This window comes from Lemur catta, chromosome 14 (genome assembly GCF_020740605.2).
Source record: "Lemur catta isolate mLemCat1 chromosome 14, mLemCat1.pri, whole genome shotgun sequence".
NCBI lineage: Eukaryota > Metazoa > Chordata > Mammalia > Primates > Lemuridae > Lemur > Lemur catta.
Window position 1 is genome coordinate 6,639,972 of NC_059141.1, and position 17,480 is coordinate 6,657,451.

General features: G+C 46.2%; 1 protein-coding gene across 1 annotated transcript in view; it reads left to right on the forward strand.

Annotated features, from left to right (window-relative positions):
- The window catches only part of CPXM2 (carboxypeptidase X, M14 family member 2), an 89,689-nt gene that overhangs the window by 59,353 nt on the left and 12,856 nt on the right, over positions 1-17,480 (forward strand). The window contains exons 7-11 of the mRNA XM_045568028.1: positions 4,521-4,609; positions 9,261-9,384; positions 10,862-11,058; positions 12,050-12,229; positions 16,988-17,285. Coding sequence (XP_045423984.1) covers positions 4,521-4,609; positions 9,261-9,384; positions 10,862-11,058; positions 12,050-12,229; positions 16,988-17,285 — 888 coding nt within the window. The remainder of the gene's footprint in view (positions 1-4,520; positions 4,610-9,260; positions 9,385-10,861; positions 11,059-12,049; positions 12,230-16,987; positions 17,286-17,480) is intronic.

A 17,480-nucleotide genomic window follows, 5' to 3' on the forward strand; every position in this document is an offset into this window, starting at 1 on the left:
ACACATTTATTTGTTGTTGGCAGATCCCACTACACTGGGCAGCGGCAGTGGGCTAGGAGGAGGTAGACGTTCATTTTAAACTCGACCGTTTTACATGGTCTTTTTTTTTATTTAAATAGCTCTGCTTGGATGCCTTCGCCTTTGGGTAGATGTTCGCTCTATTAGATTGCATTTCCGTGCCCTGTTTTCACATGATGGCATTTGGGTGTAACCTCAGGGGGGCTTAAGGAAAGGGGCTTGAATCCACGTGTGCCATCCGGGTCCTTGGCACCGTCTGCTCAGGACAGGCTGACCTGGTAGGGCTCGTGGCTGGCTCCGTGTGGCCTGTCAGGGGTCATGGGCTTGTGCCCATATGGAGCCAGTAGGCAGAGCTCTTCATCCTGACCAGATGTCTCTGGGGAAGGCAGCTGGCCCCGAGACCACCCCTGCAGCAGCTCACTGGGGCCTGCAGGGACTTTCGCACTCCTGTCCACCCAGAGCCAGGCCATGGGGACATGGAGCACAGCTGTGGCTCTTGCCTCTCACACTCTCCCCTCCGGTGTGGCCCTCCTGCTCTGCCCAGTGTGCAGTGTGGCCTGGCCCCAGCCCTCCCAGCACCTCCTGGGGGCAGGGGACCAGCTCTGGTGCTATTTCTGTAGTTACTACCCCTACACTGTGTTTTTGAAGCATATTAAAGGTCATTTTATTGTTTTTTTCTCAATCCCATGCTATTCATGATCTTGCTTTGCCAAGCATGGATTTTTAGAACACAAACCTATTGTGAGAAAGATGGCCCTGTCTCCCTACCTACCCTCACTCCAGACGGATTTTTGTTTTTAATCTGTTTGTACTTAATAGAGTGCGAATTTTTTTTCATGTCATTAAAACTGTTAGAGACCATCTGTCCCAGGGATCCCTTCTAGCCTAGTCCATGGACAAAAGTCTCACGATTTTAATCTGTCTCATACAGTTAGAAATTTAGTTGTTTCTAATATTTTGATTCTGTAAACAGCCTCACAGAGAACATCCTTATTTCTCTGTCATTGTCCGTGTGTGTGTCCACGGTTATTTCCTGACATTAGCTGATGACAGGTAGGGTTGCTGGTGCGAAGAATGTGCACAATTTCAAGGCTGATTTAGAGAGAGCCCTGCCTGGTCTGGGATTTGCCTCCTTCTGTGGCTGGTTAGTGCTGGAACTGCAGACACAGGTCCAGCCCCTGCTCCCCTGGGCCGGCTGGGCTCTCCCAGCACAGGGCGTCTGTGGGCACAGGTGTCGCAGGCGCCTGCAGGGAGGGCTCGCGGCTCTAGCCGTCTTTGTGATAGGCCAAGAGAGTTGCTCTCCCGCTCTGCTCAGCACAGCCTGGGTCTGCTTGCTTTAAAAAGTAAGGTCATGGTTTTTCTCTGCGGGCAGGAATTCATCTGTTGTTGGTAAAGGGCAAAGGGCAGCCTGGGAGAGTCTCATGAAATAAATATTTCCCTGTGAAGTTATTCTGGGTGGGCGTGTGTTTGAAGATAGGTCCTGGAGGTCCTTTAAACACTCACAAAGGCAGAGTTACACTGTGCGATCTGAATTCAAGTATGGACTCACAATGGTTCTATTTTCCACCCGCAGATATTTAGGGCCATTTTTCTTCTAGAAGTGACTTAGCAGTCTGCTCCGAGGGGAGCTGGCTGTTCACGCATGCCACCTGGTGGGGGTCACGTCTAAGGACCAGGGTGGCACAGGGGCCCCAAAGGAGCCTTCCTCATCGCCCTGGTGCCAGTGAGATTCCTTTGTAAAAGGAAATGAGGCCACAGCCAGGGATGGCCCAGCCGGCTCAGCTGCCCAAAGCTATTGTTGTCGTGGTCTGAATGCAGCCACCCAGAGAGCTCTTCCCGGAAGTCTTCTGTACAAAAAAATCCATTTCCCTTTCTGCATCTCTGCCCCTCCACCCCTACCCTTTCCTGTGAGCTCTCTGGTGGGGGCAAGGAGGGTGCTGGTGCTTCTTTAGACTTCACAAATAAAGTTTCTAAAAGTTTTTTAGCTGGAAAGTGAATTACCATATACCATGATCTAGTCATAGGACTTTTAAAGCTCATAAATAAAAGAAAATGGGCATTTGTTGTTTAATGGGCACAGAGTTTGAATTTTACGAGATGAAAGAGTTCTGGAGGTGGATGCTAGTGACGGTCACCCAGCACCGTGAGTGTACGTAGCACTACTGAACTATGCACTTAGAAGTAGTTAAGATGGTAAATTTTATGTGGGTGTATTTTACCACAATTAAAAATGAAAATAACTTTATTGCTATTAATTTAAAAAAGTAAAAAAAAAGTCAAGTCTTTTTCCCCAAGTTTGAATGGACTTGTCCATTTTGGACTAAATATGTATGCTTATCAGAACCCAGGGAGAGCTTCTGAAGATGAAGTGTTAATAATGAAGAATTCAGGTTGAGACTTATGCCAGCTGACTTCACGATCAGGGCCTTGGTATTCGGGGATTTTGCCCCACTCCCAGAGAAAGTGCTTGAGAAATAATTGGAGGCATTTAGCTGGGCTCAGTGGCTTTTCCTTTGTGGTCTGGACAGAAGGCCAGTTCTCCCTCCCACATCATTTCCTTTTCCATGACAGTATTTTGTTTCTAATAGCATGACTGGAAGAACTTTTGTGAATATTAAAAATTGCATTTTCGGTGTTTGGGGATAAATGTGATTTTTAACTTGTGCAAGTGGACTCCATTCTCAAGGGCAAGGCCTGTCTTTAAGTGAGCCCCGGCCAGTTTGGGTCAGTTGATAGTGTGTGCCATGTGAGCCCGGTGCTGTTACCCAGTGCTTCTTAAACTTCTGGGCCTGCGGAGTCAGCTGGGTCATGTTAGAGTGTGGACTCTCGTTCCGTACGGTGTATCTAGCAAGCTGCTGGTGATGCTGGTCTGGGGACCACATTTGGTGGCCTGGAGCAGGCCTTGCTTCTCCTATTCCTCAGGGAGCAAGTGTTCACCCTCCACTGCCATCCACTGCTACTGCCACTGCCTCCAGAATGGCCCTCAGAGCCACTGGGGTCAAACAGATGGCTGCGTGGCCCCTCATTTCCCACATGGTCCATAGGGTAGTAGGTTGGCCTTCTAAAGCACTGTGTTTTCGCTACGTTGGAGCTTGCGCTACGTTGGAGCTGGCCTCCGGCAGGAACCAAAGCATGCGTTCCCAGGGAGGAAAGGTGAGACAGGAATTTATGCCGAATGGGCTGGCTAAGTATATGTATTCAACAGGTTATAGGAAGAGCTATTGTGGTTTAAGATTCATAACTTGGAAAGGAGAACTTTATTTCTCATAAAGGGTTGCAGCCTGCAGGTGACTTCTTATAGGCTGGGTAGCATAGCCTCGGGCAGAAACCAAGAGCAAGCACTTCTTCAGGGGAGGGGGAAAGAGAACAGGAATTTATGCCAAGTGGGTGGCTGAATATGCATATTTAATAAGCTATAGGAGGAGTCATGAATATTTATGAAAGGAGAAACATGTGCATGTGCAACTGAGTTTCATGTCGCTTCATAGGACCTATATTCAAAAACTGACCATGATAGCAGGATCTCAGTGTGGCGTCTCCAGCCCTGTGACATCAAAAGGTAAAGCAGAGGACATGAATTCCCTCTGCGCAGCCTCTGAGGCCCGCGCCACTCTGTGGTTGGTGGTCTCTTATTAGGAAGAAATGCCGGTCAGTTGTGTTGAAACCACAAGAGGGAAGAGCAGCATTAGGTGGCCGGGTGAAATCAGCAGCGGAGCCCTTTCCAAAGGGCTGCTTTCTGCTTAATCCTTCGGGAAGAAAGCTGAATGGCTCTTAGCATGGGAGGGGGTATAAGAAGGTGTGTCTGACCTCCTTTCCTGTTATGGCTGGAATTTCAGTTTATAAAGTTTCTCTGGGACCCCCTTGGCCAAGAAAGGGTCCGTCTGTTCAGTTGGTTGGGGGGCTTGGGATTTTATTTCTATATGTCACTGTGAATATTCGCAAAGGGGGAGTGTGCATGTGTAGTAAGCAAACATGCATGTTACATAGGTCCCATGTTCACTTTGGGGTGGAGACTTAACACTTACATGTATTAAAATTAGGCTGTATTCATCAAGAGGTGAGATGGTGGACGCTGAGGCATCCTGTACGCAGAACCCGTCCGTGGTCGGTGGTCTCTTATCAGGAAGGAATGCTGGTCGGCCGTGTGCATCAGCAGTGGAGCGAGTCTTTTGAAAGGGCTGGTTTCTGTTTAACTCTTAGGAAAGATCCTAATGCTGATTAGTGAGGGAGGGGGGATAAAAGGCCATGTCTGACCTCCTGTCCATTCATGGCCAAGAACTCAGTTTTTAAGACTTCTCTGGAGTTGCCTTGGCCCATAGGGATCTATCTGTTCAGTTGGTTGGGGGGCTTAGGATTTTATTTTTATTTCTCAGAGGCAATGTTAGAAGCTAGAGATGGGGCTGTGCTGTCCCCGTCGTTCCCACACGAATCAGGCCCCTAACAGAGACGCCGCAAGTAATAGAATAATGTACGTGAATTCAAACCCATATTTCTGTCCTTAGATCCTAACAACTACTATCACCGACGGAACGAAATGACCACCACTGATGACCTGGATTTTAAGCACCACAACTATAAGGAAATGCGCCAGGTAAGACCACAAAGTCTCATGTCAGGAATTTTTCAAAAGAGCAACATATCATGTACCCATAACATTTAATTTTTCCAGAAATTAGGATGTTGTGTCAGAGACAGGGAACTGAATGATTGGTTTGCTGAAAACACACTCAATGCTTGTTCTTTCAAGGTCTGGGGTTCGGGTCGCCAGAGCAAGGCTTCCTCACTGGCAAATGATTAAAACACAATTTGAATCCAGGGTCTTCTCACTGAATACTCTAGTTCTTAGGAATGTCAGCATGTTTGAGTGCTAGCACTGATTTAAGGATGTTGGTCATAGGTGGAGTCAAAGATGAAAAAGGATGGAGAATAATAATAGTATTAATAGCAGGAAGTGTTCACGTAGGATCAAATGCTGTGCTCAGCAGTTTACATACATGAACATGTTTAACCCTCCAACAACCCTAGGATGGTTGGGACTGTTGTTAGTTACTTATGGATGGGGAAACCAAGTCACCGAGTGACTATAACACTACCCCTTGTTATTCAGATGCTCAGAGTTTCAATCTTGGCCGCATATTAGAATCACCTGGGTGAATTTGCAGGACTGCCTGTCACTGAGCCCCGGCTCAGGCCAACTAAAGCAGAATCCTTCAGAGAAAAGGGCCGGGGATCCACATTTTAAAGCACTCTCTTGGGGCTGCCACGGTCCAGCCCGGCTTCAGAACTCCTGTTGATACCTTTAGTAGCTCTTAGTACTGTTAGAAAGAAAAGGCACTCCCAGATGAGAGTTTTCCCAGATTTCGTCACAGAAACAGGGCAATTCTGAGCTTTTAACAGCATTTGCATACTGGATGCAGAAAGGGGAAGACATCACACGTCTATAGGACGAGCTAAAAGGCAGTCCCCATGCCGAGTGCGTCGTCTATGAAATCCTGCTCCACGTTCACCCCCAGCAGGTACTAGAAAGCGTGGGAGGTGCTGGCCAACAAGGAACCTTCAGCTGAGACTCTGAAGAGGCAGACCCAGCAGAAACATCCTCGTGAATCCACTCACAGAGCGAACACTCAACAAGGGCAATGAACACGGCGCATGGGGAGGGCTCACAGGTGCCGCGGGCAGGAACCAGCCGTCCAGGACAAATGTGAGAGAGGGCTCTGAGGTCGGCACAGCCAGGCTGAGCCTCAAGCCCACGGAATGAACAAGCCTGTTCATCCTGGTGAAATTTAACTTGAGATACTCACACATAGCTTCCAGACACCTGTCAGCACAGACTTAGAGGTGGGATGTGCTAAAGAAATCTTCTCGCTGTCTTGCTCTTCAGAAATCAAGATGACGTGTTTGGACTTGGGGCCTGTGAGTCATCCCTGCTGCTCCACAGTCTCGGCATTTGTGTGGCTCCGCTCGCCATTCCACCTTACATGGTGGATTAACTGCTTTGCTCACTGGACGTCTCAGGATATCTTTTACAGCCCAGAAACAAAACCAACATCAACTCGGTGCAATTAATGTCAAAAGCAATAAATCTGAATGCATTTAAAATGAGCAGACTGCACAAAGAGAGTCTAGGTAAAGGGTAACTTTGCAAAGTTGTCCTGTGTGGAGAATTGGGGCTCTTTTCTTATAAGCAGAACTAGTGGGCAGTGCTTCATTTCACTAGGCAACTCTGATCCCTATCAGGGCTAAGAGGAACCTTTGGATTGTCAATGCAGCCCCCTTGGGTGACACTGGGGGACACCTCTGAGGTCCCCACAGCTCAGCAACACTCAGCTGGAAGCTGTCCAGGGGAGCACCCATCAATCCTGAAGAGTGTTCGAGCCAGAAATGGTTTGCCATTTGGATTCCTGTCTCCTACGGATGGGAAGGAAGACAGCATTTTTAGTAATTTGCCCATATGGAGTCTGCTTGGTTACTGTAGAAATCTTTCCACCTAGGAAAAAATGGTTCGTTTTTCCCACTATTGAAAGAGACATTGATAACAAACCAAAGAAAGAAATAGGAGCAGGAAGCAAGAAGAGACAATAGAAAGGGTTGCATTCATTGCCTAGTCAGTGAGGAACCGCCTGGCTCAGTGTCTGTAGAGCTAGTCATTGATCTGAATACAAGACAGCAGATCACCTGCCGATCAGGGTTTGCTGAGGTCAGTGCCGGTGGCTGAGAATGACTGTGCACCAGCAGGGACTAGCGCACGGGGCCTTGGAGGAGATGACGAGTGTGCTGTGGCCATCTTTCACAGTGGTCACGGTGAGTGGCAGACAAAATGGGCATCAGAGATGTGCCAGTTCTCATTGCCTTAGTGCACCTTCGTAGACAGGTAGGGGTGTGGGAAGAGCCCTAAGAATCCAAAGTCCTGGCTCCACCTGCTACCAGCTGAGTGACCCATGGCAAATCACTCAGCGCCTCCCTGAGCCTCAGTCTCCATACCTGTAGAATGGAGACAGCCAGCTGCCTTATCTCCTTCCTGGCTGTCATGGTGGTGAGAGTCAGTAGAGAAACAGAATGTCTTCTTACTGCTCTTGTTAACATTATTAGTGACATTGTTACTGTGAGTCTGTTGTTAAAATGTGGTGCCACTCATACGGGGCCCCACACCAGCCCTGCAGTGTTTATCCTTGTGGTGATGGCTACAGAAGCAACATTGGTCTTGCGTGTTCTTTCTCCATTTATGGTGGGTTTCTGTTTGGGCCTCTTGTGATGTGAACCAGAGTCCTGCGTAGCCAGCTTTCTCTCCCCTAAATATTGTGACACTAAGTGACTTATCATAAAGGGAAGCACATTTCCCCCAAAAGGAGCAAGAGAATTAGACCCTGAATTCCCAACCAAGGCTGCCTGGTCACCCGTCGTAGGTGCATCATAAAAGCCAAGCCATGGTAGCAATAAATCTTCCCGCCCTTTCAGAAATGCTCCTCGATGCCTGCTAAACCCGCTCTGCCCGTCGTTACAGAGAGCCGTGTTGCGAAAGGCAAATGAAGCGTACAGCAGTAGAACTCCACTGTATCATAAATTCTACATCCTACCGATTTTCCAGTTCTAGTAGATTTTAACCCCCCATAAAATTTGCAACAAATTTGTTTATTTACACTTTACAAGGCCACTTTATGGATAATTCGCTAGATGAGGAATTTTTTGGAAGCTCGGTTAGAACACATTCAGGTCCACACCGTGCCGCATGGGCCACGCCCTTCCTGGCTCCGCCAGCTCAGCAGCAGTACGTCCTTCAAAGGGATGGCACCCTCCCTAGTAGGCACCCACACTCCGGCCACCCTGCTGGAATGTTCTCCCTCTCTGCTTCTGCAGCACCCGAGCTTCCCTCCTGCTCTTTAACACACTGTCATGAAGTTGTCCCAGGAACACGCCAACCCCCACCACGAGCCGGTGCCTGGTGTGGAGCAGGCTCCTCAGTAAACATCGAGTGGATAAACATCTTCTTTCACTTGGGGATTGCAAAGCCACTTGGCAGCTCACTCACAGGTACTTACTCCACACGTGAGGCCAGTCAACCTCCAGGGAGAGGCATCCCTGGCCCTCCTCCCCGGGCAGCTTGTTCTCCTGTGACTGGCAGGGCCGTCAGCAGCTTGTCTCATTCTCGCATACTGAAGCTGTCAGTCCGACTAGCTAAGTTTAAAGACAAAATTTAGAAAATAGCATGTATTTATTTCACTTCCTTGCTGAAACCTGCTTTTCCTGCCGTTTAACCCCATTATTCCCATTGTCATGGCAACCCTGCACTCTCCCTACTTAGCACCCATGAATCGGGCCACTGTCTACCTCCCTCCAGTGCTGCCCTGCAAGCTCCGGGAGGGCAGGGGGAGCCTCTGAGTCCTCAGCCTGACAATGTAGATGCTCACTAAATTATGAAAAAAGTGATATTCTGTGAGAAATATTTATTTGGTCAGGGATAGAAATACAAAAGGCGCAGTCTGTCTCCTCAGGCATCTGCAGTCTAGTGAGGGGCAGTAAGAAAATAGGAAATTTCAATGAAAAAGTAATGAACACAACCAAGAGAGGTAATAACATCAACCAGGGAGGTGATAACCACAACCCAAGAAGGGATCTTGGTCCCTTTCGCCTGTGGTAACAAAAATACCATAAACCAGGTGGCTTAGAAACAACAGGAATGTAATGCCTATGGTTCTGGAGGCTGGGAAGTCCAATGTCAAGGCGCTGGCAGATTGGGTGTCAGGCGAGGGCTCGCTCTAGTTCATAGATGGCACTGCGTCCTCACGTGGCGGAAGGGGCACATGAGCTCCCTCGGCCTCTTCAATACGGGCACAAATCCCACTTATGAGGACTCTGCCCTCGTGACCTAGTCACCTCCTAAAGGTTCTGCCTCTTAATACTATTGCCTTGGGGCTTAGGTTTCCACATATGAATTTTAGGGGACACACACATTCAGACCACAGTAGGGCATGGTAAGTACAGGGCTGGGGTGGGGGCGATGGCCAGGAGCTCCTTCCTAGGTAGGGGACGAGGATAGAACAGGTGCTGGGAGGAAGGGTGGGGACCATCCTGGGGAAAGGGACACAAGGGGAGCATTCTGGGCCGAGGTGACACTGGCTGGGATGTGGGAGGGTGGGGTGTTCGGGGGCTGTGGAGTGGAGCAGGAGGTGGCTGTCTTGTTGGGTTCTGCCCCTTTCGTGGGTGGCCAGCATGGCTCAGAACTCTCACCTCCCTTTGCATTGCAGTTGATGAAGGTCGTGAATGAAATGTGCCCCAATATCACCAGAATCTACAACATCGGCAAAAGCCACCAGGGCCTGAAGCTGTACGCCGTGGAGATCTCTGACCGCCCTGGGGAGCACGAAGTCGGTGAGCAGGGCCCCTCTGGGGGGATGGAGCCGTTAACCCCACGAGAACATTCATGAAACAGGGCGCCAGCAGTCCATGCAGCGACCCTCTCCATAGACACGTTCTGCACTTGTTGATGTCTGATCTTACGATAAGGTCTGTAGAATTACTGAAACTAGAAATAGCCTCCTTTTCTCCAAGTGGACTATATTTAATTCTGTGTTCTCCAATCACAACAGCCAGAGAAGAGAGTGGCTGGGACAGTTAGGACAGAATTTCCTTCTCTTCTAGGACTCCATGATCAATAATGGCTCAAATTAGAAAGCTTTCCTCTCCCTTTTTAAAAAAATTTCAATTCTGTTTTTAGATGTTTCCTGTTTTTCAGCCATTTCCCATCCAAATGCTCCCCAGCCTGTGTTCCTACAGGTCGGATGGGCTTCTCTGTTTTTTTTCCCCTTTCTTTTTTCATTAAATATGGGAGTTCTTCAGAAATTTGCTGGTATTTAGGTGCAAAGATTTGTCTGATTCATTCAACTTTAACATTCATCAATATCTCAGGTTTCTTTCAAATGGCGCAAGCTTTATCTGCTGGTGAGATCACGTTTCCCGACAGTAGCGGCTTTGCTGGTGAGGGAAGGAGCTGTCCTCGGGCTCTGCCCAGAGCTGACAAAGTCCAGGCCTGAGGCTGCGTGGGCCGCTGCAGCAAAATACCTGCCGTGGGGGGACTTATAAACAACAGGGATTTACCGCTGTCTGTTCTGGAGACCGGGAAATCCGAGACCGAGGTGCCAGCGGCCTCAGTGTCTGGGGAGGGCCTACCCCACTCAGGGTACCTTCTTGCTGTGTGGTCACGTGGCAGAGGGGGAAGGGCAAAAGTGCCCGGCTGCTTCCCTGGAGCCCTTGTATAAGGGCACTAATCCCATTGAGTCTTAGATTACAACATAGGAATTTGGGGGGACACATACATTAAACTGTAGTACCCCCAACATTTGAAAAGCTGAGCTTTGAAGGAGGAAAAACTCCAAGCCTGCCCCCTTTACAAAATGGTGTCACTGTTGATTTGTCTTGATAGACTATTTTCTGCTTATATTCATTCATCTTTGTGTCTTTGTAAAACTTAATAGAAAGTTCTTTTAAGAAAAATGATCGCCTCCCAGATGATAAAAATAATTGCTATGGCTCATGTTCAACTTGTAAATTGTAAACCGTAAACACTACACTATTTTATCTGTTCTTGGTAAGTAAGAATGAACATTATCAGTGTGTGACTGGTATCACGTACGATTTTTTTAGGCATTGTCTTACATACCTGACTATCTGGGAATAAGGAAATTGTCCTGATATAATTGTAGAGGTTTATTTGAAAGAACAAATAGGGCTAAAATTGTAAATTTATATTAGTATTATTCAGAGATTTTTTTCCCCCAACACAATGTGATGAGCACTGTTTGGCTGTGGCATTTCAACATGCGCCTGTTTCCCCCGTCTCTGAGTGAAGGTGAGCCCGAGTTCCACTACATCGCGGGCGCCCACGGCAACGAGGTGCTGGGCCGGGAGCTGCTGCTGCTGCTGCTGCAGTTCCTGTGCCAGGAGTACCTGGCCCGCAACGCGCGTGTCGTGCGCCTGGTGGAGGAGACCCGGATCCACATCCTCCCCTCTCTCAACCCCGACGGCTACGAGAAGGCCTGTGAAGGGGTAATGGCCCCGCGTCCCCTCCCCAGTGCCAATAGCAAAGCCCCACTCCAGAGCGTGCCCGCCTGGGCATCTGTGAAATCCTACCTTCCCACCTTTACGTCTGAGTGTGTCTCTGCTGACACAGGGGAGCCCACAATGCCCACGAAAGATGCAAAGCAGGAATTGAGAATTATGGTGACCCTGAGAGCTGGGCCTGCTAACTAAATGGAGAAAGTGAACGAGATAACAGTATTGCCATACATACAGTGATGAGTGTACAATAGGGACACCTGTGTTGCCTGAGCACTTGGTCATGGCGCTAACCGTGGTTGTTGCCTTTAATCCTCTCATCAGTCCTCTGAGGAGAGTTATTCTTGTTGTTCTGATATATTGTTTATGTCTCCTGTTCCAGTTATGATATGGAATTTGTATAGATGATAAGTATGCGTAGAGCATACATATATATTAATAGACTTATGTATATAGAGAATATAGAGCATAGTTAGTATTATATTGTGTGTCCAGATTGACATATCACAATGTCTGGGAATGAAATGGAAAACTGTATTGAAAGCAATGGTACCTACGAAATGCAAGCTTTATGTAATGGAGCGCAGATGTACAGAACTTGGGTTGTGTGTATCAGTGCACATAGTTGGTTAGGGATTTGCCTAGTTAGACTGTGAGCCAGACTCGTGGGCAAGGCAGGGAGGATGCACTGCCGTGGCAGCTGCTGATCCTGCGATGACGGACGCGTCACCAATACTCTTTGAGCACTTCCCTGTGGTGGGAGTGGCCTCTGCAGTCCCTCCTTGGAGAGATTGACTGTATCACCCATCACCCACCGAATATTAATAGAGGGCTTTTCAATGTCCTCCTTGGGATGACATCCTTGGGTCAAAGGGCATCCAGAGATGCCCCAAGGGGAGGTGGACACAGGTGCATGTAGTATGGCAGAAAGTCAGGACTGCCCTGCAGCCTGTGGGTTCTTCACACTCCAATTTGTCCCCAGGGCTCGGAGCTGGGGGGCTGGTCCCTGGGACGCTGGACCCATGACGGGATAGACATCAACAACAACTTCCCTGACTTAAACACGCTGCTATGGGAGGCAGAGGACCGACAGAATGGCCTGAGGAAAGCTCCCAATCACTATATTGCAATCCCTGAGTGGTTTCTCTCGGAAAATGCCACGGTGAGTGAAAATACCCCTCATTTGTAGAGCAGCGGAAGGCCAGGCGTAACCCCGCTGGTATTTGCAGAGGATGTGACATTTAACAACGAGACAAAACCGTTTTTTCTTTCATGTTTTCTCTAAAAAAGCCCAAAAATGTGCTAGATAATAACTACCTTTTAAATTGATATTTGGGGAGATTCTTCTTAGAAGAGAAATCATTTAATTATATTTCTTAACAATGCTGCAAAACCAAAGCAGCCTCTCCTGCAGTGTGCATGCTGTTACTGGCATCACTGTCCTCACCGCTGTCAGCTATGCCACTGTGAAATTGTCGTTAGCCTTCATGGATTGCTTCGTGTATTTTATTTTTATCTTAGTAAGTCCCGATGGGATTACTATGTGTGGTGTTTCTTTGGAAAGAAAAGTGAAATTGGATGATAAATGTGTACCCCAAATTTCTCAGGCCTTGTTTCAAAAAGAGTACGTTGTAGAAGAAATAATTCTCACAGAATTTCCTGTACCTTTTATTGTCTTCTCTGACCACAGTAATTGGCCTACTTACCCTTATTCTTCGGTTGTATTTGTCCTTCACGAGATCTGCCTGATAGGTGTATAAGTTAGTGTTCGGTTCAGCTGCAGCAATAGAAAAATCAAAATAACAGTAGCTTAGCAAGGTAGAAGTTTCTTTCTTTCTTCACATAAAGGTGCCCTGGAGGCAGATGGTTCAGTGGAATAGAAACCCCAGAACCATCAGGAGACTGGGGTTCATCCATCTTTCTGGCTCGACCTTGTTAGCATGCAACATTCACCCTCAAGGTCATAATCCAAGGTGGCAGTGGGTGTTCTAGCTGTCATGTCTGTCAAGAAAGAAGAGAGAAAGGGCTTAAAAAAAAAAAAAAGGGTTCTCCTCTTAGATAACTCAATTTCCTGTAAGAAGCATTGCTAGAATTCCTGCGTAGTGCTCCTGCTTAGAGATCATTGGCCAGAATTCAGTTGCACGTGGTGTCAGCCACTGCAGGGGAGGCTGGGAAGTGCTGTATTTTAGGCAAGCGCATTGCAAGCTCAGAAATGACTGGACTGGACGTCTCTACCTCGGAATCCTGGGAGCTGGATACGGGACAGCAGCTCTCCTGCTCTGCCTGCGAGTTTCAGCCTCCAGAACAGCACGTGGGGCTGCCACTTACTGGGGGAGGCCAGCACTGTGGTCTCATTTAGTGACTCACAGTACAGTGTCACCCAGGCCCTCAAGAGCAAGCAGTGCAGTGATGGAGACAGTGGCAGTGCCACTTGGCTTAGTTAGGGGCCCAAGGGTACTGATGCAGGCAAGAGATGGGGGGTGGCCCTCTGAGTCTTCTGTCTTCTGATCCTTCCTCTTGTTTCCTAATTCTAACCCACAGAACCCTGCTTTTTGTTTGTTTTTTTCCAACTAATATCCTAATGACACCTGGTGAAGTTGAGAATTCAAGTGATGTTATAATTTGGGAGCATGTGAACCAAAATTGGAATTTGGATGCCAGCTTTTGTAGCCCTGAGGCTATGAGAGATAAGTAATTATTTTAGCACAGTTGTACAAAGTCTCTGGATCTCAGTCTTTGCTTTCAGACTAGAATTTGGTTTTTTGAATTGTTCTTCTCTACAATTATGGGGAAAATTACACCAATCTATCATCAATTCTCAATTATGGATAAATTAAATAGATGAGATATCAGCAAAGATAAAGATTTGGACAACAAAATGAACAGGCTTGACATAAGGGACCTATAAGAATTCAACAAGCAATAATTAGAGAATATTCTTCTCAATAATTGTAGAACATTTTCAAAAGTTGATTAACTGGGCCATAAAAGAAATCTCAACAAATCTGAGAGAGTAGGACTCAGGCAGACCCTGAACTTACTCCAGAAAATCTAAACTAGAAGACAGTAGTAAGATTAATGAAAACATAATCATGTATTTGGAAAATTAAAAAAAAAACTCCTCTTAGATAATTCAGTTTCCTGTAATTGGCATTCCTAGAATTCCTACATAATACTTAAAAGAATGGGTCAAAGAAAAATTCACACTGACAACTAAAAAAAAAATGGAACTGAATGATAATGAAAATATTACATATCAACATTTTTGGAGTGTAGCAAAAATTAGTGTGTTAGGTAAATTTATACTTTTAGGTGATTATATTGCAAAAGAAGAGAGGCTGAAAATTAACTAGCTTAAGAAGTTAGCAAAAGAAGAATAAGGGAAGAAACCCAAAGAAACTAGGAAGACTGATTGGAAAGCGCAGAAATCAATGAAATGAGAGAAAACAAAGAAATAATATGAAGCAATTTGTCCACTGAAAGAAGCATTTGATAAAATTTAATAATCATTCACAATAAAATCTCATAGTAAAACTTTAGAATATACTCTTCAGTGTGAGGAAGGCTGTTTTAGACAAGATGCAAAGTGCATTAATCATAAGCAATGAATAAATACAACTACATGGCAATAAGAGATTTAAAACACTAATATTACTGAAAGCTGGGCACTTGTCCTCGAGGCCACATCAGAAGAACAAGAATAAGTGGTTTGAGGAGAAGGAAAGAGAAGTTTATTACTTTGCCTGCAAAGGAGGAAGATGGCAGACTATTGGCTCAAAGTCCAAATTCCTGTCCATAAGCAGAAATACAGAGCTTTTAAAGGGAGGGCCCTCAGTTCTAGGCTATTGTCATACTACAGTTAACGATTCTAATGTCCCATCTCTGCCTGAAGACAAAGCCTGTGACCTCCGCCCACCTGGGTGGCCTACCTGAGTTGGAGCCACCAGTTCAGCTGAGCTATTTTCTGTAACACAAAGAACAAAAGATACGCCCCTGCCCCTCCAGACCACCTGCCTGAGGCAGGGATGCAGGTTTTAGTTCCCAAAAAGAGTGGGGGAAGTTTTAAAGAGACAGAAAACATCTTTTGCCACTTTTTTTTTTTTTTGTAGGCCATTCCCTCTATTCTACTAAGACAAGCTAAGAACTGGAAGAAGTTATTTGCAAATTATATAACTGAGAAAATTAGAATTTTAAAATATGTAAAGAATAACAAGAACAATATAAACAGCTCAGTAGAAAAATGGACAAAAGGTATGAAGAGGCAATTCATGGAGGAGACAGATAATTAACAAACATGAAAGGATGTTCTCCCTCACTGGTACTAATGCAATGCAGGTGGGGGAACATCTTACACCCATTGTTTGGCGAAATTAAGAAGCCTGACAATACCCAGGTGTTGGAGGGGACGTGGGACAATGGATCTCTTACACATTGTGGGTGAGTGTAAATTAGCACAAAGACTTTGGAAAATAATTTTATTACCTTGTAAAGAGGAATCTTTATATACCCTATGGTTCTGGAATTCCACCTCTGGTGATGTATATGAGATAAATGCGAGCACACCTGTAGCAGAAGACAGTACGAGAAAGTTCAAAGCAACACTGTTTACCATGGCAAAAGATTAAAATTATCTAATGCCCATCACCATAAGAATAGATAAATTAAATGAGATCTTCATATTGAATTGAAAAAGCCTGAACAATAGCTTTATTCAACAGCAGCTATGAATCTTAGACACATAAAATTGAGTGGGGAAAAAAGAAAAACCAAATTGCAGAAGACAAGCATCAGTATGGTTTCTCCCGCCCCCACCTTTGGATCAAAAGCAAGTAAAACTCAATGGTATATTTTTAGGCACACACATATGGGATGAAACAAAAGAGAGAGAATGTGAATCATGTCATTTTTAGGATGTAGTGGTTACCTCTGAGTGGGAAGCAGGAGGGTGGGTAGATGGAATCACAGAGGCACAGTTTTCCTGAGATCTGGTTCTGGGGTTGGATGGTGGGTTTGTAGGTGTTTATTGTATTGAAATATATAACAGAAAAGGACCAAGCACAGACCAACAACAATACTGCGAAATGAACTAAGTTCTATGATTAGTCCGATCCAGGGTCCCTTATATGTTTAAAAAACAAAAACAAAACTTAATGAATCCCATCAAATCCATTTCACTCCTTAATCAATTTTCTATACTGCACAGTGAAATGATTTGCAGTGTTTATTTCTTTGTCATTATCGATTTTATCTTACTGAAATTATCTTCATAAAGATTCTAAATCTATGACAGATATTTGATTCACTGATCAGTATTTGACCATATCAAACTTTACAATTTTAGCTTTTAACATAGTTTTCTTTTTTTCTTTTAACTTTTTATCATAAAAAAATGTCAAACATACAAAATTGGAAAGTCATAAAGGACCATGGACCCGTGGACCCATCTCAGCTTTGACACTTTGTCAATTCATGTTTCATCTACCCCTTTACCCACTTTCTCCTCCTCCCCCAGATTATTGAAGCAAATCGCAGGCATTATATCATTTCATTTGTAAGTATTTCAGTAGGTATCTCTAAAAAATCAGGATGCACTTTTAAAACCATCCAGTATTACCATTGTTATATCAATAAATTATTTCTTAATATTCTAAAATATCTCGTCAGTGTTCATGTTTCCCCATTACCATCCCCCACCCTCCAGTGTGTGTAAATCAGGGTCCAAATGAAGCCCATTCATTCTGATTGGCTTATAAGCCTTTGCAAGTTTCCTTTAAGTTTTCCCAGGACAGATTTTGAAATTCCAAATTTTCCTAAGATTATTGCATAAAATGATGGCTTTTCAAATATGTCCCTATTTTAAAAGCTAGGGAAAGAAAGCAGTCTCCTTCCTCCTTTATCTATCGGTTTCGCATGCTCACAGGTGGCCACAGAGACCAGAGCAGTCATAGCCTGGATGGAAAAGATCCCGTTTGTGCTGGGCGGCAACCTGCAGGGGGGCGAGCTGGTGGTGGCCTACCCCTACGACATGGTGCGGTCTCCGTGGAAGACCCAGGAGCACACCCCCACGCCCGACGACCACGTGTTCCGCTGGCTGGCCTACTCCTACGCCTCCACGCACCGCCTCATGACAGACGCCCGGCGCAGAGTGTGTCACACGGAAGACTTCCAGAAGGAGGACGGCACTGTCAACGGGGCGTCCTGGCACACCGTCGCGGGAAGTAAGCCTCTGGCCGGGCCTGGGGGGCATCACAGGCCCAGTGACAGTGGGCTGCTGGGACAGGAGGGCTCTGTGGGGGTCTCCTCCCAGCCCTGCGGCATCACTGTTGCCTGCGGCATTATTGCTAAAGGGTGGATGCCATAGTCGAGCACTTAGGAGGTGCCAGCCTTTGACGAAGCGGCCGCATGAGCCCACC